The 23,992-nt window shown below is 48.6% G+C and overlaps 1 protein-coding gene across 1 annotated transcript in view; it reads right to left on the bottom strand.

Annotated features, from left to right (window-relative positions):
- KCNK1 (potassium two pore domain channel subfamily K member 1) overlaps positions 1 to 19,594 on the bottom strand; it is a 42,772-nt gene extending 23,178 nt beyond the window's left edge. Inside the window, exon 1 of the mRNA XM_059170434.1 lies at positions 19,169 to 19,594. Coding sequence (XP_059026417.1) covers positions 19,169 to 19,523 — 355 coding nt within the window. The 5' untranslated portion in view covers positions 19,524 to 19,594. The remainder of the gene's footprint in view (positions 1 to 19,168) is intronic.
- Between the last annotated feature and the right edge of the window lie 4,398 nt (positions 19,595 to 23,992).

Below are 23,992 nucleotides of genomic sequence, written 5' to 3' on the forward strand. Positions count from 1 at the left end.
CCACGTCTCCAGGAGAGCTCCTGGGTCTCCTTCACCACCTCCCAACCTGCTTCTCTGGGTTTGTCCCCTCTCGGTCTGTGGCACCTTCAACTCAGTACTTCACGCTGAAAACCCTACAGCCATGCTCTCTCTTCTTGGTTCCTCGCTTTCACCTATGTCTAATCCATCATTAAATCCTGTTGGTTCTACTACTAAAGGATGTCCATAATCTATCTGATTCTCACCATCCCTGTTCTACTCTTGTGGTCTAAGCCATGGACCTCTCTCTGAAGATCACACTAATGGTCTACCAACGGGTTTCCCTGATCTGTCCAGCCTCCTATACTCTGTTCCCCAAATAGCAGCAGAGTGACCCTAGAAAACAAGTATTACTCTTCTGCTTCAAATCCTCAGGTGGTACTCAGTCTCTCACTCATAGTGAGACCCAAAGTCCTTATTATGGTCCATATTCTGTAGGATATGACCCCCACATCACATCTCTTGATCTTCACTGGCAATTATATCCTGCTATTCACCCAGCTCCAGTCACACTGGCCTCCGAGCTTCACGACTGCATACTCCTGACTCAGGGCCTTTGCACATGCTGTCCCTGCTGCCCGGAATGGTCTTTCCTCAACTATCCATTTGGCTGGCTTATTCATGGACTTTAGGTCTTTATTCAAAAGCTGCATAACTCAGAGAAGCCTACACAAGCCACCTTATGTAAAATATCAATGATCCCCTCATTCAAACCTTACTTCACCCTTCCCTACTTTATTTTTTCCCTTAGCATATATTTTATTTACTTATATTGCTAATATCGTCATTCTTCCCTTCTAGGAACTAGATTCCACGGTGGGAACTGTGGTCTACATTGTTCCCTGATGTTCCTCAGCACCTAAAAATGTGCCCCGCATAATAGAGGTGTTTGAAAAGTGTTTAATACAAGTACTAAACAATGCATGAGTGAATGAGAGAGTAAATGAATTCCACTTGGCAGAATCAAATCCATCGCTTAATCTTTTACAAAACCCCAGTTACTAGGTTTGGTGTCTCACTGACTTATTACTCACCACATCACATGGGAAGAAGTACCAAAATTTCAAATAAAATACACAAAGCTGTGATGTTCTACTGGCTCAAACTTCCTATTTTATTCAAGAACTTAAAAGCACGAAAAGCAACAAAAATGTGATGGTCTTGGAGCCAGGTTCCCTTTGGGCAAGAGTACATTTGCTCTGTTTAATCCCATATTTAAAGCCTAGCAGTGGTCGGCTCACAGTGGGAATTCAAAAAATATTTGTGGCTTGAATGAACACTAAATGTAGCTTTTGTTTTGGTCAGATATCATTAGTTCTTGAGCATGCTAGGCTGAACACACCCTCAGGGGTAGAGAGGTCTACTCCCACCCGTGCCCATATACCTATAAAACATTTCTATGGAAAAGATTTTTTTCCCACTCAAAGGCTGATAATTGCTATTAATCATATTTAAATGGCTCCTGAAATAGAGGGGGGAAAATGGGTATTTACCTGTCAGTATCATGAGAACTACAGTTTTGGAAAAGATTTTGTTTTTTTAGAGCAGTTCTAGATTCACAGCAAAATGGAGCAGAAGGTACAGAGAGTTCCCATATACCTCCTACCCCCACTCTTCCACAGCCTCCCCCCTTATCACCACCCCCTCTGCTGTGGGGCATCTATTATGACTGCTGGACCCACGGTGACACAGCGTCATCACAGAGAGCCCAGTTTCTCTTGGGGCTCAGTCTTGCTGCTGTACAATCAATGGGTTTGGACAAATGCACAGCCACACACAACCATCATCACGCTATCATACGGAGTCACTTCACAGTCCTAAAACTCCTCTGTGCTCTGCCTACTGCTCCCTTCCCCCACCTCAAGATAATTCCATCTTAAAGCACTGGCCTATACAGCAGACAGGTTAGACCAGAAGACTAACTACATTCACACCTTCTCTTTTTGGAGTTGGGCCAACTCAAGTAGCAATGAAGGTGATAATATGTCAGTTTCCCTTTGGAAGGAAACAATTGTTTCCTTACCTATTTAAAGGGTTCCATCTGGTTGAAATGACCACTTCATATGCAAATGCGTGAGCTGAATCAGGCATCTGTCTACTCCCAGGAGATGATGAGCTTGATTTTCCTTCAGCTTTTCATTAATTGATCTGAAGGAAGCATAAGTACAGGTTCATCAGCCCCAGGAGAGTTTTGTGGTGATCCTTTTACCAGTTCGGAACCCGAGGCCCCTCACAGAATCACGTCACCATGGGCAGCTGTGGCCATCACCATCCCATGAGCCCTATTTCTACTGAACACCCCGCCACCACACCTACTCGACTCTCTCAAAATCTGTCCGACTCCCTCAAAGTCCTCCCAGGACGGTCAGAGCACTTGGACTTGAGTCCCTATTCTGCCACTCCCCAGCTGCTTCTGGTCATACAAGACCCTCGTGGTCTCTGGTCGGTTTCACAGCTGTAAAACCCCGTGGATGGAGGTCTGCTCTGCCGTCCACACCGGACAATCCAAGAAAGGAACAGTAGTGAGAGCAGCTGGAAAGTCTCCAAGCGGTATTGAAATGCAAATATTCTTCTAGAGTGTTATTTCTTACTGTCCCCTCTTTATGTGATTCATTGTCAGGGCCAAACACCTGTTGTCACGATTTCTCGCACCCAGAAGAGTCCGTGAAACAAATGGGACTACTGTTCTGTTGTGGACAGAGGAGTATTCTAACATGTCCCCCCACCAGCCCCTCCTAAAAGCCACGATGGTTTTCCCTTGACGCCTGCCATGAACAGTTCGGTCATGGGCCTCTTGTACCCCTCCTTTCCAATCATCTCCCCATACCTCAACAACAAACCAAAAAAGCCCCCAAAAACAAACCATGGCATTTCAGACCCTGGAAACTATCAAAACTCGTCTCCTTTTCAGACCGTCTCTAAACGCTAATTTACTATTTTTACAGGGTGTTAGTCAAGATTTTGGACAAATTAGCACCACAATTTATTCTTCTATAGAGAAAGAGCAAATAGGACTCTAAATTCTCTCTTACAAAACTGGCAGTTGAAGGACCGTATAAAGTCAAGTATTCTTAGATTCAAGAATATTTCTTGAATTCATCAGAAAAACAAACATGAGGTTTAAATGGGCTAGCATCGTTTCCCAAGTACAATTATGCTAATCTAGCTTTATTAATGTACTGACCTACAGGGAAATGCCCTGGGGAAATGCCCTAAAATCTACACTCTAATGATGTTTTCTTCTTAAAAATGTCAGGTTTTTTGTAACATACTTTTACGGTTTCATACCTGCCAGAAGGATGCAAATGACAAGTCTGTCGAATATAGGGTAGATTTCTAAGGGTCAGGGGATGAACCAGCATTTGCTACAAGGCTCTCCAGCCCTGCTTCTCAAGGATCTCACTGCTACTGTCGTACAAAATCACACATTAATCAGTACCATTTTCGCGGAGATGACTTTGGGATCAAACCAAAGTTAACAACGGCTAACCTAGCCTCTACAGGACACACAGGGAGCCCGGCCGCAGAGCAGGTGGACACGAGACACTGGGAAGCCAGCTTTCTTAGCATTTCTGGGAAAAGAAAAAGTACAGTCTCCTGGCTCTCGTCTTTACAGGAAAAGGCTGTTTCAGAGTTGAGAAGCTGTCCCCAAGGAAGTTCTGAGAGCTGACTTGCAAGAGAGCCTGATGAGGTGGAAACGCCAGAGGCAAAGCAGACAGGACGGCCAGGAAGTGTACCCAGGGCGCCTTCTGTGAAGGGGCACAAACCCAGGATAATCAGAAAAGCGTGGCTGTGCCCTTGAGATTGGCACATGGACAACAGAGGCCCCCAGTTAAGTGAAGGACAATGAAGCATGTCCGGTGGCTGGTGCGCAGCATGTGGTCAGCTAATGGTAGTAATTACTGGAATCATGGACCAGACCCCTGGTGAAGTCCAAGCAGATGGAGGGGACACAGCATTGCCAGGAGAGCCAGCAGCAGAGTCTGCACTGATCTCGGAAAAAGGATAAAAAGCCAGGACTGGTAGCATTATGAACAAAGGCACCCTTCAAGCCTCTTGTCCATTAACTGGCCTTATCCCCCTACCTGGTCAAAATGACGACTACAACGTCCCTCTGTGACTTCACCTGGTAATTTGGTTGTTTGCATGTCAAAACCTATCAGCTTCAAATTAGAGTTGGTATGTTTGGTGGGGGCAGCGGGGAGAAGAAAAGGAGGAAACAGGGCAACTCTGGCCACGAGAAGTCTTCACATCAGGAAAGGAATCATTCCTTTGGGCAGCAGCCTTTGAGGAAGGGAGATAACATTCCCTGAACTGAATGGGCAGAGTACGAAGTCACCCCTGCTAAGAGGCTCTTCAGGCAAATGTCATTTTCATACCAAGCAGAACACAGAGCAGAGTTTTCCTTCTGGAACGAGCCAGCGGCACACACATGCAGCAGCAGAGAATGAGGGGAACTTCCTGTCGTGGTGTCTTGGGCAGACGCTGCCTGGTTTGGTCTCGGGGAAGTCCCCGGTGCCTCTTAGGGCCAGGAGCTCTGCAGGGACCAGGGCAGCCATTCCTCCAGCCCCAACCAAAGGGCACCAAACCAGAAGATAGTCTCTGCTGCTAAAGCTTCTAGAAGGCACTCTCCATTTAATGGGAAATGGGGCATGAGCTGCTGGGGAAAAGGTAGACCCTATAGGCACTTCAGGAGAGTGAACGAGTGAACGTAGGAAAAAGCCCAACGTGTGAGAACATCAAGGATGTTTCTTCAGGAACACACAGCTAGACTCTAGCCCAGCCTCATCTCACAGAGGAAACGAGTGGAAACAAATAAATGGTCTCACTCTGTACCCCAGTACACAGGAAGCACGCTGATCAATAACCATCACGCCTATTAGAATTACTAGTTACCAACCAGACATAAATACGACAAACTGTGCATGATGCCTAATTCTCAGGGCCAGGTCTCCGTTTTCAAGAAAGCATGCTAGAATGGAAGGAAGGGTGACGTTACTATGGGTATGATACTCAATCTACTCTAATTGTTTCAAGTAAGTCTTTTGGAAATACCAAAGTTCATCTGTATCAGTCTTCTATGGGGTTCTCTATTGCTCTGAGAGCACACGACCCCAGAGCCTTGGAGTGGGGGGGCGTGTCTGACCCCAAGATTTACTAGAACCGATGCTCAGAGATCAGATGGCAGATTTTGAAGAGATTATAAAAATCTGATTCACTTTGCTTTTGCTCATCAAACATGGCCCTGTACTGTCTATTCTCAGATTTGCTTATGAACTAGATCACGTACTGGTCCATCTCTCAGGTCCTTTGGGCAAAAACCTTGGCTAAAATAACCACCTGTGCACATGTCGGTTCAATATGGACCTAGTTTTTGAGTCTACACCATTCAAATAAGGTGACAAGGGAGAAAGAAAATTCTGTAGGTATGAATGTGTGTGCAGTTAAAAAAACAACAACAACAAAAACCACATCTAATGAGAAAGAAAATAAGATTATAAATTTAAAGATTTACGCTAGGGGTGCCTGGGTGGCTCAGTTGGTTAAGTATCCAACTCTTGATTTCAGCTTGGGGCGTGATCTCAGGGTCGTGAGATCGAGCCCCACACTGGGCTCCACGGTGGACATGGAGCGTGTTTAAGATTCTCTCCCTCTCCCTTGGCCACTCCCCCCAATTAAAAAAAAAAAAAAGTAAGCTAAGTGGTGCCCTTTGCTCAAGGCATTTCTGAGTGTGCTATAGCAGTTTCATCATCCCAGCTTCTCCATGAAGTCAGAACAGACCTGGAATACTGGACAGCCTTGGGCAAAAAAAATAAAAATCCTGAGAGATTAAATGGGTGCCACGCACTAAGAAATTACCTTGAGCAATTACAAAATGCAAAGAACTATATTTACAATACGTGCTCTTTGAACCCCCAAATATTCAGTAAGTTACAGTCTGGCTACTTGGGCCCTGGGCTGCGATGGGGATTTTAGCAGGTCAAAGAAGAACTGACTTAGAGCAGATGAAGAGCAAGAACATGATATAGGCAATGGCTAGTCTACTAGAACTTTCTCAAACTACTCAGCAATGCCCATTTGTAACGAACTGAATTCCTAATTACAAATCATATCCATAGCCACAGCCTCAAGGGCTTATATCATCTCCTGGCCAAGTCCCTGAGAAAGCAGGGTGGAGGGCCCAGCTCCCCACGGCTGCCCAGGGCCCCCAGAAGCCCGTGCAAAGCCGGGCATCTGGTCAGCCATGCCTGTGTGAGGAGGGGAAGGGGGACAGAACTGGTGCTTGTTCCCTTCCATGTTCCCTGCCACAAACACACCTAGAAAGAACTTACAGTCCTAGTTCCAGCAACAACTTGGCTTCTCACCCGCGCCTCAGGGTGAGGCTCGGTGTCCTGGCTGAGAACGTCCTGCTCTGCCAGCCCGGGGTCATCTCTCTTATCCCACCGCACCTCAAGGCCCAGGAAGTCCTGGTTATGCCCACCCAGGCGTCCTGTGGGAGGTCTGCCCTTGGCTCTCCGTACCCCACCCCTGCAACTCTGCCTTCACGCCCCGCTGTCCTCTGGGCCATTCTTGCCCTGTCCTTGCTCACTCTCCTCCACAGGCCGGGCGGCTTGTGGGTGAGCCATGGAGGCCAAGGCCTCGGAGCCAGGCTGCCCGACTCCAGCTGTCCCTGTTTCCAGCCGGGTGGCGGACAGCCGCACTGTCACAGCGTGGGTCGGGAGGTACATGGCCCCCTGCCCTTGCTCAGTCCAGAGCTTCCCGTGGTGGCAGACCTCTGCCTCCATGTCTACGCCTCCTGGCTGCCACCAGCCAGCAGGAAGCACCCCACACGGGTCAACCCCTCAAAATCCTAGAGCTGCTGCCAGGGTCCCAGTCAACTCAGCCATGAGCTCTCCCTGCGTTTGACGGTTTAGTCTCCGCTGCTGCCAGTCTGCAGGCTTTTCAAGGTCAGGGCTTAACCCTTCCCAGCGCTCTGTATGTGTCCTCACCTGGGGGCACAGGGCAGGCAGTCCACCTTCCAGACACTAGAGCCACAGAAGCTTAGAGCCCACAAAGGATCTTTCTTGGTCCTTTCATCAAATCGAGACGAAACAACTGAACTCTGCAGACCTTACCAGCGAGTGTGTGCGGCTAACGACTAGCGGGGAGAGAACCCAGCCCCCCCCAGTCCATAGGCCAATGCTGCCCCCCCCAGTCGATAGGCCGATGCTTTTGCACCTCTGGTGTGCACCAGCCCGCACTTACGTCCCTGGGCCATATTTCTTCAAGTTCCCCAGAAAATATTTCTAAGCAACATCTGACCTAGTCTATATAGGGCTGTAACATGTCCCCTAAAAAAGAAGTCACGATTCTCACTTTTCACTCAGTCAGGCCGTACTTTTCAGTACTAGTTCAGTCTGGTACCATGACCATCCTACTCGACAGCAGCATTCCCTGGCTCCTGAGGGGAAATCCACCCCCCCCCACCCCCCTGGTTATGAGGGGACCCTGCTCTGTGCTGTTCCTGCCCTCAGCTGGCTGTGTGCAGGGGCTAGGACACCGAGCAGTGACAACGCGGGATGGCAGAAGCAGCTTCCCCAGACATACACAGCCCCGCCAGCCCCTGGGGAGCAGGACACAGGCTGGCCAGGTGCGGGAGGACCACCAGCGCACATCAGCACCCAGGATGCAGCTGGGTGACGGTGGAGGAAGGAAAATGGACAAGCAAGTTCGGGGGCAAACCTGCCTCTTCAGCCTCATTGGGATTACCTTCGCCAATCATAGGTGTTTGGCCAGAGCTGCTGGAAGATGCAGATTTAGGTCACATTCCAGAAACTACCAACCAACAGCACTTAGCCTTTTCCTTTTTCTTTTGTAATTTTAGTTTTGTTCTTCCCACCTTTGTTGGTTCAATTTTTAAACCCGGGATGCACTGCAGAGTTGCACCCTGGGCCCGGCCTGGCGGATGACAGATTGCTGGTCCACACAGCAGAGAGGAGCCCTGCTGTGAGCGCGGGCAGCCTCCGCCCCCTCCTGCGGAGAGGTGCACCTGTGCAGGCTGCCCATGGGCAGGGCTCCTGTCGGGGTTCCTGTGGGCCCTGGGGGGCACGTAGGATGGGGGGTAGATGGGTCACGAGGCGCGGTCTCCTCCCCAGCTCAAAACTCGGGGAGGCCCTGGGACAGGCGGCCAAAGCAGGACAGTCTCTCCGGCGCCTTGAATTAACCTAATCCCCGAACCACAGTCCTTAAATAATTGAACGCCCGGGTAACCAGTGTTCAAACATTTAAAGAATTTTAGCTACAGGGGCGTTTTAACCTTCCAGTTCTGGCGTCAAACAGTCGGCTCTCCCTCCTGTTGGTCACAGGCTCAGGCGACATCAAAAATACGGCATTTGGCACCCAAAAGGCACACACCTCAGATCCTCAATCGAGTACCTAGGAGCCATGTTATTGGAAGGGGATCATTTCAAACGGTAACCCAGCAAACTTAAAGCCAAACCGGAGAGATGAAAAGTACTCAGGTGGTTTGCAGAGTCACGTGATCGTTTCACCATCTGTTACAAACTGTAAATGTGTCTCTTTGAAGCTGACAGACCTCCTGATAAAATGCTTAGATCAATCCTTCACGGGGAACAAAAATTATGTTTTTCTTATTTATTCCCTAAAAACAGAAAAGACCTATGCTGATTTCTTGGTAATTAATGTTAGCTGCTCCTAAAAAAAAAAAAAAATGCACTGAAGATACTTATTTACTGTTATTCTTTGACTATATATAAGGCAAATTTTAAACTGAACTATTATGTCAAATACTAAATATCCTGTTGTTAAATTTAACAAAAAAAGAAGCAAATCCTTCTCTTCCATCCATCCCCCCAGTTTTCCATACAGACTTATTTAATAGTAATTTAGAAATTTAGATACTCTTTCTCCATCTGGAAGTTGAAGTGTTTTAAATGACTATATATTTTAAATATATATATTTTTGTGTGTATATGTGTGTGTGTGTGTGTAAAATTACTATATATTTATTGTTCATCAAATGGCAACTCGACCCAGAAAATTCGCCCGCTCCATCTGGAACACTTCTCCTTCATCTCTACCTATGGACGCGGGATTTCAAGGCCAAGCTCAGATATCACCCCTCAAAAGCTTTCTTAAACTCGGCCGTCGTATACATGGTGCACGGGATGTAAGCTGACATCACAGCTGTTACAGGGCGAGCCTGGCCCTCAGGAGGCCACGTCAGAGTCAGTGCAGCCTCGTGGGGACCCCAAATACCCAGTAGCGACCTCAAGTCTGACGTGCCCATGGCTGAGCTTCAGATCCTCCAGCCAAAACCTGCTCCTTCCCTGGCCTCTCTGTGTCCTGGCAGGACTCAGACCAAAAACCTTGCGCTCAGTCTTGATAATTCTTTTCCCAACACCTCCTATCCAGCCCATCAGCAAACCCTATTGACTCCACCATCCATGTGTATCTGAAATCTGACCACCTCTCCCCACCTACTTCCACCGCCTGCTCCAGAAGCCACCCACGGGCCTCATCTGGGGCACAGCAAATGTCCTGCTTTGGGCCCCCGCTTCCACCCTTGTCCCCTGACACTGGCCTGAGTGACCCTGGTAGAACAGTGGGTCCGATCACATTACCCTTTCCTGCAAACTCTCCCGGGGCTTTCCACCTCACTCAGAGAAAAGCCCAAAGTTTTGCAGTGGCCGAGGACATGCTGTCCCATCTGCCCCCTTCCCTTCTCCTTGACCTTGGCACGTGCTGTCTTACTCAGCGCCAGCCATGATGGCTTTCTAGCCACACCTCCAATGCAGGGACTCTGTTCTAGAACAGTTCCCCAGACGGCGGTAAGCTGGCTCCCTGCAATTCGACCCCATTCTGACGCTGTCTGCTTGCAGGTGATGTCAGATCCCGCAGGTGAAGGGCTCCGTCCCACAGGACCATCCCACTTCAGACGCCTGTCAAGTCTGGGTGATCAGCTGTGCTTCTGACTTGGCTGCCGCAAATCCGAGTTTCCATGATCCCTGCGCTGGGATCAGTTAATTTGCTAGAGCAGCTGATAGAGCTCAGGAAAACAGTCTGGTCAGTGGGTCACCAGTTTATCATAAAAAGATGTAGCTCAGGAATAGCCAGAGGGAGAGAGTCCGGAAGGGGAGGCTGGGAGGGTCCCAAGTGCAGGAGCTTCTGTCCCTGTGGAGCTGGGGGTGTGTCCATCCCCTAGTGCAGATCTGTTTGCCAACCTAGGCGCTCCCTGAACCCCGAGCTATGGGGATATTTATGAAGGCTCCCTCATGATGACACAATAGAGGCTTAGCCGCATTTCCAGCTCCTCTCCCCTCTCGGGCTGATAAGAGTGGGGCTGAAAACTCCAAGCTTCTCATCATGGCTCCATCTGTCTGGTGACCAGCCCCCCCTGCCCAGAGCACAGGCAGAGCTGCCTTATAGAACAGAAGGCTCTCTTGGTGCTCCAATCGGGAACTTACAAAGGTTTTAGGAGCTCTGTGCCAGGAACAACAGGGCAGAGACCAAGATGTGTCTTCGATTATCTCCCACTTAGTCATCTAAGTTACCGTACATCCTTCCTCCTGAGCCTAAGTGCTCAATAAATATTTGTTCAAGAATGCGTGCCTCTCTCCTTTTTGCAGATTACTCAGGGCCTTCCACAGTGTACGTGTGTACACAAGGCCCTCAGATAGGACTATCTTTACAGAAATACCTACAGGAGCCACTGGAGCAACGTGAGCCTGTTTCCTTATCAAGATGGTGAAATTAGATCTAAGGTCTCCTGAAAACCATTAAGAGCTTTAGAAACGTCCTCCTTTTACAGAAGAGGAAATAGATTCAGACACGGGAAGAAACGTGCCTTCCTCTGCACTTACTGACCTCCTACTGAGTGCCAGGAATGCAGCATGAGGCCAAGACAGTGCTCATTCGCGAAACCTCTCTTTCAGGGAGACAGACATGAAAACGAATCATTTCCGTCCGAGGTCCTTCCTAAGTGCTCTAACAGGGAGAACAGAATATTCCAATATAAGGTGGTGTCCCGGATGTCATGGGGACCAGCAGGCAGAAGAGAAAGAGCAGGGATTCCCCCTCCCTGGGAAGACCGGAAGCAGAGCCCGCCTCTGTGCAGCCCCCACCCTGTGGGTGCCCAGCTCAGCCTTCCCTAGGGCAGCACTCTTCCCTGGGATATGAGCGCCCCCCCACAACGCCCCCCGCCACTCCCCTCCTCAGTGCACACTTGGGCGACAGGTGTCACCTTGAGTAAACAGCTTAACTTGGGTCCCCAGGCCACCTAAGCATTACAAGACACAAGCCTTATCATTCAGCCTCCGTCCTTCCTCCTCCTTCTCCTTCCTTTCCTTCTTGCCTTCCTTTTAGTTGAGGTACAGCTGACACACGACACTGACAGCATTACATTACTAAAGGTGCACAACATAGCGATTCGACAAGTCTGTTCTTCAGTTCTTATTTCTAATGTGCAACCCACTGACCACATTCTGAAATCAAACCGTTTTTTTATTGCATGTTTTTTCCTTCTCAGCTCCGCCCCCACAGCCAGGTTCATATGGCTCTACATTACCTGGTCACTGAGTCCCTGGGCAGCTTTCTGCCCGAAAGCTCATCACCAGGTACCAACAGCTAAAGCCACACAGGCTTCAGAATGCATGCTTTCATTTCACAAAGCAAGTCCATCTTGGCCAGAGTACCCCATGCAAACAGTTAGAATCTGACCCCAGAAGCAGGAAGACAGTAGCCGGTGAGGAAACACTGCCCATGTCAAACACAGCCCAATTAATCTCTTTGGTATAAGAACTGATTCTGTTTCACAGATCAAAGAACTGGAAGACGAATGCAACTAGAAAATACACGACTGCTGGTCTGACTCATGCCCAGGGACAGAATCACAGTCCTTCTAGCTCTACCTCCTCGATGCCTCCAAATCCCCCTTCACCCCAGTCTTTTTTTTTTTTTTTTTAAATATTTACTTATTTATTTATTTGACAGAAATCACAAGTAGGCAGAGAGAGGGGCGGGGGGGGGAAAGGCTCCCCACGGAGCAGAGAGCCCGATGCGGGACTCGATCCCAGGACCCTGAGATCATGACCTGAGCCGAAGGCAGAGACTTAACGTACTGAGCCACCCAGGCGCCCATCTTCACCCCAGTCTTCATTTTAACCTTGGGTCAGGGGCATGGCCCTGCACCCACAGAGAGTGCCCACCAACTCTGAGGACAAGGATCTGCCAAGATTGAATAAAGATGTCAGAGCACGAATGGAGTCTGGGAGACTAGAGGACACCCCTCACCTCCCACTGATAACAGGCAACATGATCGCGGCCCAGTCAGACATCCCAGTACCCCATGCATTTGGCTCCAGCTGGGATCGAATGATGTCTCTTGAGAATAAAATCTAGCACAGTGCAATTCTATGCCAAAGAGAGGGTAGGATATAGACAGTCTCTCTGTCCCGAAACCGACTTGTAGGTAGCTGAACCACATGAAATCACTGTATGGGTCAAAACAACCAAGCACCGACAATTCCACACACTCCAAACTTAGCGTCCTCTTCAGCGCTGTGGAGGACGGATGCTCTCCCCGCCAACAGCAGTCCAAGGAGCAGCGTCATAAAACAGCTCGTCCTGAAAGGCACCAGATTTCCCACTAGGTTACTGGGACCATAGAAAATTACATTCTTGACAAGATTTACAGTTAAGTCATAAAAGCAAATGTGTAGTTTCTTTCGTTTTGTCATTTATAATGGCAACAGTATGTTCCAAAGGTCATACAATAGGCATAGATAACAGCAAATTTATAGTTTAAAAAAAAAAAAAACCTTCGAAATGCTGAAGAACTGATGTTTTATAGACAGGGATGGGTTTACACAGTAAGCACCAGGACACAGTCTATCACTAGGTGGAAATGTTTCTAGGATTTATTACACATTTCTCTGCTTTCTTAAATAGAGACATACTGAAATATTATTCTTGATAATTCAGGGTTATCAATTATTCTGCTGTGTTCTCAAATAATGATGTCTTATTCATATGAAGTTGTTGGTTGCAAAAGCAAAGACATAAACATTTTGTTTCTTAGGGCACCATGGCGGCTCAGTGGGTTAAGCGTCTGCCTTCAGCTCAGGTTGCGATCTCAGGGTCCTAGGATGGAGTCCCACATCAGGCTCCCTGCTCAGTAGGGAGTCTACTTCTCCCTCTTCCCCTGCTCCTCCCCAGCACTCCTGCTCTCTCTCTCTCTCTCTCTCTCACCTTCTCTGTCTCAAAAAAAATCTTTAAAAAAATTTTAAAAATTAAAAAACAAAAAATGCTGTTTCTTGTGCTCCTATATTTGTTTTTGTCTGTTTCAGTTCAACAACAACAAAAAACCCCACACAAAACAGCACTTCTGTGTTCATTTACTGGGGCTTCCATAAAAAAGTACCACAGCCTAGGGGGCTTGAGTAACAGAAATTTATTTTCTCAAGGTTCTGGAGGCCGGAAGTTCAAGATTAAGGTGTTTGCAGGCTTGGTGTCTTCTGAGACCTCCGTCTTTGACTTGCAGATGAAGCCTTCACATTGTGTCCTCATTTTAGCTTAATCACTTCTTTAAAGGCCCTATCTCCAAATATACAGTCACATTTTTTTTTTTTTTTTAAATTTGAGAGAGAACACACAAGCTGGGAGAAAGGCAGAGAGAGAAGCAGCTCCCTGCTGAGCAAGGACCCCATCCCCACCACCACCCTCCATGCAGGACTCCATCCCAGGACCCTGAGGCCGAAGGCCGATGCCTAATGACTGAACCACCCAGGCACTGCCACTGTCCCATTTTGAAGTACAGGGGTGAGGACTTCACCCTATGAGTTCTAGAGACATACTCAGCCCATAACAACCTCCTATTGCTAGACACCATGCAAATCTCAAGCTCTTAACCCAGATACATCAGGATTCAAATCAAGGCTACCCCATTTCTAGTTCTGTGACGTAGGTAAGGTCACTCAACCTAAGTTTTAGCTGCGGCCTCTGAAGTGAGGATAACGACACCAATACCTCGAGACAGGTTTTTACATAAAGTGTTCAATGCAAGTTGGTTTTTCAAAATATCACTTCATTTTTCTGATTTTTGAAGTATTTGTCTTTTCACAGCCTTTCCCTTAGGCCTGCCCATAGCTGTGCCTTTCCTTCTTGAATCTGTTGGGGGCTTCCAAACCAGACGACTAAATTTGTTAGAATTAGATATAAAGGCTCAAAACCAAGCCCTAAGGCTTTCCTGCGAATAAGGAATGCAAACTTGAGCACGTGGGATTTCAGATTTCTTGCAGCTGATAGTATGCTTGTCTGTTTCTTGACATTTCTGTTCCACATACAACACAACATCTGCCACCCACTTTAGATGGGGCAATTCTAATGTGAGGTGTGGCTTTGTCAGCACTTATAAAGGGGGGGGGGGAGGGGCAGTGTCATTCTATGATAATCATTTTTGTTTTGGAAGTGGTTGGGATGGTAGCAACTAATTTAAAAACTTCATGCCCCTGAAAAAACAGCACAAGGAAGTCTCAGAGGCTAAACCGTCTTCTAGAAAGTTTTCCAAAAGGAAGCGGAACACTGAGCACCCCTGACTCAGAGCTCCTTCCAAGTCTCATTCTAAAAGTTTGGCAAACTTTTTCTGCAAAAGGCCAAGCTGTGAAACGTTTAGGTTTTGTGGACACACGTGGTTTCTGTCACAAAGACTCAACTCTGCCACTGTAAAGATGTGACCCAGAAACCATCACCAGCCCACCGCTATTAGCTTCTAAAAATTCCATATGGATTTGTTGCAAACAGTAACCCATTTCTCCTAATGAATAGAGTTTGAAAACTCAGGGTCAACCTGGCACCCCCATTTCTTTCTCCCACCTTCTCTTTCCTGAAAACAGCCAATGCTGTAGCAGCTCCCTGCCTTACTGAACCAAAGGCCACTGCAAAATAAGCCAGATTGAGTTCCTGTCCTCAGCGCTTTACTTTTATTTATTTATTTTTTAAGTAGGCTTTACACCCAGCACAGAGCCCAATGCAGGGAACACAGGGCTTGAACTCACCACCTTGAGATCAAGACCGGAGCTGAGTTCATCAAGAGTTGGACACTTAACCAGCTAAGCCAGTCAGGCACCCCTCTGAGCGCTTAAGAGTTCTGAAACCTCTCTTGGTTAAAAGGGATAAGGCAGCGAGCGAGTCCTGATGATGAGGGAGCAGGAGGCTGGCTGAGGACAAAGCAATAGCTGGCACCTTGCACCCCCTCTACCCGCTCCCCTCGGTAATGTGTGTGACATTCCTCAGGCACCCCTGACCGCCATAAACGAGAAACAAAGAGTTAACTTGCAGAAATCACAATCCTGCAAGACAGGAGTCTCCCTTGGTTTACCAATGTCCTAGAGATTTACAACAAAGAAGTTACCTTATCAATAGCAGAATTTCCAGAGGCAAATAACTCAGTTCCTCAAGCCCTAAATAAAGTTAAATTTTGGGATGCCTGGGTGGCTCAGTTGGTTAAGCAGCTGCCTTCAGCTCAGGTCATGATCCCAGCGTCCTGGGATTGAGTCCCACACATCAGGCTCCTTCCTTGGCAGAGAGCCTGCTTCTCCCTTTGCCTCTGCTGCCACTCTGTCTGCCTGTGCTCACTCTCGCTCCTCTCTCTGACAAATAAATAAATAAAATCTTAAAATAAAATAAAATAAAGTTAAATTTCTTCTAAACCCAAATCTCACTAACAAGGACACTTGATAGGAGAAATGTGAAACTTTATCTCTAGATCTCCAAGATAGTGTCGAGAATCATTCCCAAGCATATGGCCCATTGATACACATCTAAAGGGTCTCACAAGAAGATTTTTAGTACTAGTAATAAATAACCTTTCTCCCAACAATAGCTAGCCCCTCAAGGTCCTAGAGACCTTGCTTCCAAAATTCCTTAGAGACTAACATCACCCCCTTTGTTCTCACCCAACTCCTGTGTATATAATCAGCCACTCCTCAGGATAACGGGGCAGCATCTCCGTCTGCCCATGGGTCCTGTCCCCGTGCTCTAATAAACCACCATTTTGCACCAAAGATGTCTCAAGAATTCTTTCTTGGTCATCGGCTCTGGACCTCAGCCCACAGAACCCCACCTAGGTTCTAGAACTTCATCACTGATACAAGGCACCAAGCTGACAGCGGACAACAACTGGCTGTCTTGGACTCCTACTTACAACACAGCACAAGGAAGAACCACCTGAGAGTCACCTGCCCACAAAACTCTATTTTTACCAAACATCAGCATGACAGAATCCTGCTTAAGGGGATGAACAAAGAAGCAAACATACAGTACACAGACATGACAAATTGTTCCTTATTATTTCTTAATTCCCAAGTGTCACCTACATGTCCCTTCATCCTTGAAAAAAAAAAAAACAAACAAAACAAAAGAAAAAGCAAAAAACAAAACCACAGTATCAAAGTTGTATGGGAAATACCTCAGTCTATAATGCCTCCTTTTGTTTTTATACAGCTCTTCCCTCTGGAAAGGTAAAAGGGTACCGCACTTTCCCCTCCCATCCCCACACAGATCCCATGTCCGTGTTGCTGTATCTTTTTCAATCCAAGAGAAGTAAAGAGACATTTGGTTGTTTGAAATCATTCACGGGGTCCTTGGGGGAGCAGAGATTCAACTCAACATCCCTGAATCACCAACCTAAGTCTTCTTCCAAAGAGACCAGAAGCCTCGACCAGGTCCTCACAGGAATGGGAGCTGATACTCTCTGAGATGAGAACATTCTGCCCTAAGCCCATTCGTGTTCCTGGGTTACAGCAATTTCTACTCAGAACATCAACTCTGTGATGCCCACCGTTAAGGCTCTGGGCAAGCCAGGGCTGACTGTACTGAGAGACTGGGGGACAATGAGCTCAGAGATTTGCCATTGGCAGCGCTGGAAGAGTTAAACAAACAGAACCACAACATGCCTTAGAGCTCTCTGAAAGAGAAGCATGGACCACAATTCCGCTTCAAGTTGTCTAGTATTTTTCCAGAAAACATTTTTCTAGTAATGAAGCAGACTGGCTTCATTCGACAAACCGTCTGACTCCGTGCCACCACACCAGTGTGCTGCTACCACCTGGGACATCAAAATGTGCCAGATCCTGGGTCAACACAAAAATGTAGAAAATTCTGAAGCTTACCGGAACTCTATTTGAATTAATCAAGTCAATTCTACCAATGACAAAAATTCACTGATTTGCTGACTTTACAAACCAAGAGGCACATCTTTCATCTAGTGTATCCTTAAGTGCCCCCAAGTGAACTCTTGTTTTGCATGAAAACAGACTTTCCTGGGAACTACAATGTAATCTGAATACCAAAAATAAGACATCTATCCCCACTTTAAAAAAAAAAAAACAAAAAACCAGGAACTGCAATTTTCCTAATTTTCAAAAAGGGAGGAGAGGGAACCTGGGAAGTAACTCTCTATTCAAGATGTAAACTCCTATTTTTGAGATTTAAATGGCTTTAATTGTATTTAATTTAATGTGATGAGATTAGGCATGAGCTGTGTCAGTCATGGAAAAAATCCCACCCAGTAAAAGCAAACACTTAATATTGTTCTTATCGTGGTTCTGCCTTTAAAATACCAATACTTAGAAAGCACTAGAAATGTTAACGTTTACTCAACATTGTGACCCAGTTCTAAGACCTTCTGTAGTGGGTGGAAACAGTGCCGCAGAGAATGAATGATTTTTGATTGAGAAATCATTCAAATGTACTTCAAAGGAAAAGCATGGTGACTTAAATGACGGGAGGCTGGGAGCCTGACAAAGACAATGGAGGCAGCCCTTGTCAAAATAAAAAAAGATTGGTGTTGGCAAAGTGGGAAAGAGAGCACTCTTGATTAGCGCGAAGCTTATCACCGTCTCTAGAATATCACAAAGCAAGCTAGAATTGTTCACGGCAGTTTGGTAATGCACCCCAGACTTCCAAATCGTTGTTTTACAGGATTTATATGGAAAGTGTACTATTAGTATCACTTATTACCAAAACATTCAACCGGGTTTAGCCCAAGGGCATTACAAATAAACCCTGGGAGGCGCCGAGCAGGTGGAGTGAAGAAGAATTGTTGCCACACAAAGTTGATTCACCTGCTCCGGAGGTGGGGGTGGGGCGGGCCCGGTATCCTAGCAGGGGTCACCCGGGGCCCGGATTCCAGGACTGCCCAGGTAACTAGGAAGTGCGTGACCTTGTTCCTGCCAAGACCGACGGCTGAAAGATTCCATCTCCTGGATAAAAAAGGGGACTTCGCTGAACGTTCTTTGAGAGACTTTCCAGGGCTCAAATATCAGTTTATAAATATCTCGAACCAGGTGGGTGCGCCTCGCTTAGCCGCCGGGAAAATCCAGCGTTCATTCATCTAATCCCGCACAGGAAGGGCGTCCTGGGGCACGCGCCGGCCGCGCCCGCACCCCAGGACGCTCCTCCACTCCTGAGCGTCCTACGGGGTGAGCAGGGCGGGGAAGTGTCGCTGCGAAGTTTAAGGGCGGCCTCGCACACCTGAAGTTGAAAAAACTGCTGAATCAGGGTGCCCCCATTTCGCCAGACTCGAGGCGATCGGATGCTCCCTTCCCGCACCCCTCCTCCGACTCCGAAAAGAAACCGGATCCGCCAGTCGGCTCAGAGGTCACCCGCGAAGAGCAGGGTGATGTCATCCGGCCACCCCTACAACCGCTCCCCAAAGAGCAGAGAGGCGAGAAATCTATGCATCACCGGGACGAGGCACCCTCCGGAAGGTGACCCCTGAGCGCAGCCTCGGCCCTGCGGGGTGGGGGCGGAGGACGGTGCGCGCACTCGGAGCGGTGGACGGGCTCCAGCATCCCCTCGCCCCGCCGCGCGGCGGCCGGGATGCTCCAGATCCCCACCGGACAGGCAGGGGCAGGGAACCGCGGAAAACGGGACGCGGGCCCTGAAGCCCCCCTAGAAACCCCGGCCGAAGGCTTTAGGGACCACTCCCCGGAGTTACGCGCGGCGACACCCAAGGCGCGTTCGGTGGCCGCCGCGCCGGTTTCCGGCTCCGGAGCCCGCGATGCGCGCCGCGGGGGGGGCGGGGGAGGGGCCGGGGCGGCGGGCAGGGGGCCGCGGGCCGCGGCCGCCCGCGCGGCGGGCCTCCCTCTACCTGTGGTGGAGAGCACGGTGCTGGCGAAGAAGAGCGCGGAGGTGAAGTCCCAGTTCCAGTTGCCCGAGGCGTTGCTGAGCACCGACACGCCGTAGTTGCTGGCCTCCAGCACGCGGCCCAGGAACTGCTCGAGCTGCTGCTCCGACAGGCACTCGTGCTCCTCCAGGAAGCGCCGCTTCAGCTTGCGCAGCTCCTGGCGCAGCAGGTCCTCGTAGGGCAGCTCGACCGACGAGAAGACCACGGCGCCGAACACCAGGTAGAGCAGGTAGCCGAGCACCAGGAAGCCGAAGCACCAGGCCGAGCGGTGCCGCTCCACCAGGCGCACGCACGAGCTGCCGGCCAGGGACTGCAGCATCTTCCCCCGCCGCCGCCGCCGCCACAGCCGCCGCCGCCACAGCCGCCGCCGCCACAGCCGCCGCCGCCACAGTCGAGGCCCACGCCGCAGACCCGCCCGAGCGCGGCCCGCTGCCCCGCCGCCGCTCGGCCCCGCCCCTGCCCCGCCCCCTCCACGCCCCGCCGCCGCTCGGCCCCGCCCCCGGCTCGCACCCACTCCCCACGCGCGCCCCCGGCGCTCCCCGGCGGCGGCGTCTGCCTGCGATTGGCTCGCCCCGGAGAGGTTTTTCTTCCTTCTTTTCCTGCTTCCCTGCAATATAAAAGGCCGCGATGATGTGGCGCTGACGTGGGTGCCGGCTCAGGTAACCCGAGAGCCGGCTGAGACCGCGTGGCAAACTTGGCCGGACCGCCGGGACTGGGAGCGCGGCCCGGGCACCCCCGCCCATCGCGTGGTCCCGCGGAGTGGACGGGGGTCGCTGGCGCGCAGACCCCTGTCCCGCCGTCGCCCCCGGCACCTCCTGCTCCCTCCTGGCTTCTGTAACCAAAGCTCGGCGGACCGCGGGCCGGGGGTGACCGTCTGCGCGGCAGCGCGCTGGCTGTCCCAGCCTCTGCTCCCACCCACACCTCCCACCTATTTTGTCTTAATCGGGGCCTGTAATACCAAATAGCGAGCTCTGGAATCCCTCCTTCGTCTGCCCAGTGGCCCAAGCCTCGAGCGATGTGGTGCCAACGGTGATGGTGAAAATATCAAAACCCCAGGGTTGGAAGGCAGTAGAGTTTGGGAAAGGCACCTTTCTGAACTCTCGCTGTTTGAAACGTGAAGAGGGAAGCAAGTTCCCTGTGTGCCAACGAACAGAAGAAATTCAGCTTTCCCAAGTGTTTCTTTTAAAGTGACAGGGTCAGTGAGCCACCTGACCGCGGAGGAGAGTGAAAACCGGGGCACCCTTCTGGAAAGGCAATATGGCAATACATTCCCAGAGCCTTGAAGCGTTTGTGCTTCAAGGTGATTCCATGATGTGTCCTAAGAAAAAAATAATCGGGTAAGGATTTATAGACAGGCTATTCATAAATAATACAGGGATATTATTATATATGCAATACATATGCATGTGTTTATTATGAAATGAGTAAGAATCGGGAACAATTAAAATGTTTCAAGTACGGGAATGGCTAAATAAATTATGGTATCTCTACAGCATAGATATACAGCTGTGGAAGATGGATCTGAAGACTACTGAAGCTACGTGATCTTATGTATTGAAGATACACAGTCTTATGTACAGAGTCTCAGACACATCAGCTGGCTCCCAAAAGTCGTCTTTGAGTGATAGTGGAGTACATAGGTGACTTTTATTTCGTGTACATTTTTATAGTTTTCAAATATTCTGCAGAAATGTTTTTTTTTCCATGCAGTCGATCTATTTGTCATATACTATTATATTTTACAGTACAAAATACAAATATTTTACATATTTGAGATTCTTCCAGCTAAACGGGACCTAACTCATGAGCTATAAGAACACGGTTTCTATTTTCAGCCAGTGAGTTCTGAGGTAGCTGTTTACTGACAGACAGCCCGGAACAGTAGGATCATGCTGAGCCTGACAAATCATTAGAAAGGTTCTTCAGATGACTTTGCCATGGTCTCCTGTATTTCACTTCTCTGACTTAGACTCTGTCCCAGGTCCATATTACAACTGGGCCAAGGAATCCCAAATACCTTTTTTTTTTTTTTTAGTTTTTATTTATTTTTAAAATTTCTTTTCAGTGTTCCAGAATTCATTGTTTATGCACCACACCCAGTATTCCATGCAATCCATGCCCTCCCCCCCCCACCAGGCTCACCCAACCTCCCACCCCTCGCCCCTCCAAAACCCAAATACTTTTAAATCATATGTTACTGTCGACTGGAGCCCAGAGGAGGGGGTGGGCTGAGGAGTGCAAGTATTTCTGTAGTTTTGGCTTTCAAAGTGAACCTGAATCTTGAGGACTGAAGTCGGCTGCCTCCCTTCCTCTTCTTGGCCCACTGCCCTGGGCACGTTGGTCACCTGTCTTTGTCATCAGAGAAATTAGCAACCTCCGCAATGTCCAGCTAGGCCTTCTGTCGACTGGCTACTTCCCTCCTGTGACCACGTGAGCGGGAGCTGACGTCTCTGACACCCCACCCCCACTTGAGCATGGCAGAGGTCAGCCCATGCATTTCTCAGAAAAAATTCGGAATATGGAAGAAAACACAGGGGAAGGGGTGAGGATTCGCAAGAGGGGATCAAGGGTGGGCTGGGAGGGGGTGTGTTGGATGTGAGAGGTGTGGGACTGCTTTCTGCTTTGGTGTTCACGTTAATTGACATAATTTGGAGACAAGTGACCAAGCTTTGTGAGAAACAAATCTTGTGCCTGGCACAGAGCCTTGCAAGTTAATCAGACATAGAGATAATGATGTAAATGATCACTATTGTGCCGGATGATAATTAGGCATAAATGGCAAGCAGTTTCTGTGAATAGGTTTAATTCTCTCAACAGAGTAAGATGATGAGAACAATTTGTAGAAATGGTAGCACCATAGGAAAGTCTTTCACTTTCAAAAAGTGAAATTCACAAACACGGTGTTAGGGAAACCCAGCGCATCAGCAGCAAGTACAAAATAGCGTTCACAGTTCCTTTCCTGTCTTTATACCTGAGAGAGTTGGAGGTAGAACTTGAAGAGGCATTTTGCATCCATGTTCACAGCGTTCTCCACAACAGTCAAGGTGAGGAGGCACCCAAGTGTCCATCAACAGATGAATGAATTAGCAAAATGTAGTATGAACTTACAATGGAGTATTTTTCAGCCTTAAAAGAGAATGAAATTTTGATGCACGCTACAATGTAAATTGAACTTGTGGACACTTTGTCAGGTGACATAAGTCGATCGCAGAAGGATGAAAACTGTATGATTCCACTTCCGTGAGAAATCTAGAGTAGTCACATTGACAGAGACAGGAAGTAGAGTGAATTGTGTTTGCCAGGGCCGGGGAAGAAAGGGGAATGGGGAGTTAGTGTTTAATAAGGCAGAGTTTCAGTTCGTCGAGATAAACAGTCCTGAGGATGGTTGATGTGGATGAGGGTGGCACAGTCACATGAATGTGCTTAATGCCACCAAACCGCACACTGAAAAATGGCCAAGACAATAAATTTCATGTTACGTGTCTTTTAGCGTAATTAAAAAAAATAAATGTTAGCATTTGGGTTGACAGGAGGAGGGCAGTTTCTCTGAGAACGGACTGAAGCTGTCCCACCAGTCAACAAGCTTCGGGCTGCATCTCTGATGTGGGTCTTTGAAGTAGACATCCTTCACTCCCGGAGAGTGCTGGGACAGTCTGGGGAGTGGGGGTGCCCAGTACAAGATATGGCCCATACACTCATGAGATATACCTGTCTGATGACGGGTCTGGAAGCTCAGCTTGGAGAAATGGCAGGAGTATCCCAGGCATTTGCCTGGAGGAAAGAAAATTTAGGATGATCGGATAGCTGCATGCAGACAAAAAAAGCGTGTGAATTTATTTTGTGGGTCTTCAAAGGGCAAAGCGAAGACTAATGGGCAGAAGATACGGGCATAGGGCTTAGAAATCACTGTAAGAAAGAACGTTCTAATTATGACTTGGCTACCTATGGAATGAGCTGCCTCTAGAAACGGTGAGCTCCAGCCATGAGTGTCCAAGAGGAAGGCAAACCATTACAAATTAGAAAGACACAATGGAGAGCATTTAGCCTATTAAGTTCTTTCCAAGTCTGTGATTTTATATATGCAGCATTTACAAGGTCAAATGTGTGGGGAGGAGAGGCATGAAGCAGGTGACATACAAACTTGGCCCTCTGACAATTGCAGATGCCTCACCAGGAATCCCAACATGCTCCAAACCTTGAGCCCTTAACTCCTGTTCGTACCATGACCATGTGTCAGGGGACCCCAACAGAGCAGACCCCAGCTTCTCTGTCATCTTTGGCAGAGTGTCACAATGTCCCTTTACTGTGGTGGGAGGTGTCCATCCTGTGAGAAATGCAGACCAGGTGCAGCCTGAGGTCCGGTGGTAGAGCAGCAAGCACCAGATGACTCCCCTTCGGGTCCTTCTGCCCACACAGGCCTGTGTCACACGGTCTGCCCTGGCCTGGGCGATGCTCGTAATGTCCCTTCTCTCATCTCCATCTCTTAACCATGCCTCCGATCCCACTTTACCTGTGAGTGTCAAACAGAATGGATCCCTGCTTACCTCTTCAACATGCCTTCCATGGGTGCAAGAAATAAGGAAGGAAGGGGAAGGAAGATGGGGGTGCTCCTGGAAGCAAGAGATCAAATAGAACAGGGAGAAGTTGGAACTCAAAAAATTTTTTTTTTAGTTAAAAGAAAAGCTGTTTTAGAGAGTGTTCTATTGACATCCTCTGCTCTACCCTGCCATGCACACTGGGAGGGTGTTTCCCACCCCCAGCAGGACTTAACTCCCACGGTCCCCCCAC

The sequence above is a fragment of the Mustela lutreola genome, chromosome 4 (genome assembly GCF_030435805.1).
Source record: "Mustela lutreola isolate mMusLut2 chromosome 4, mMusLut2.pri, whole genome shotgun sequence".
NCBI classification, from domain to species: Eukaryota; Metazoa; Chordata; class Mammalia; order Carnivora; family Mustelidae; genus Mustela; species Mustela lutreola.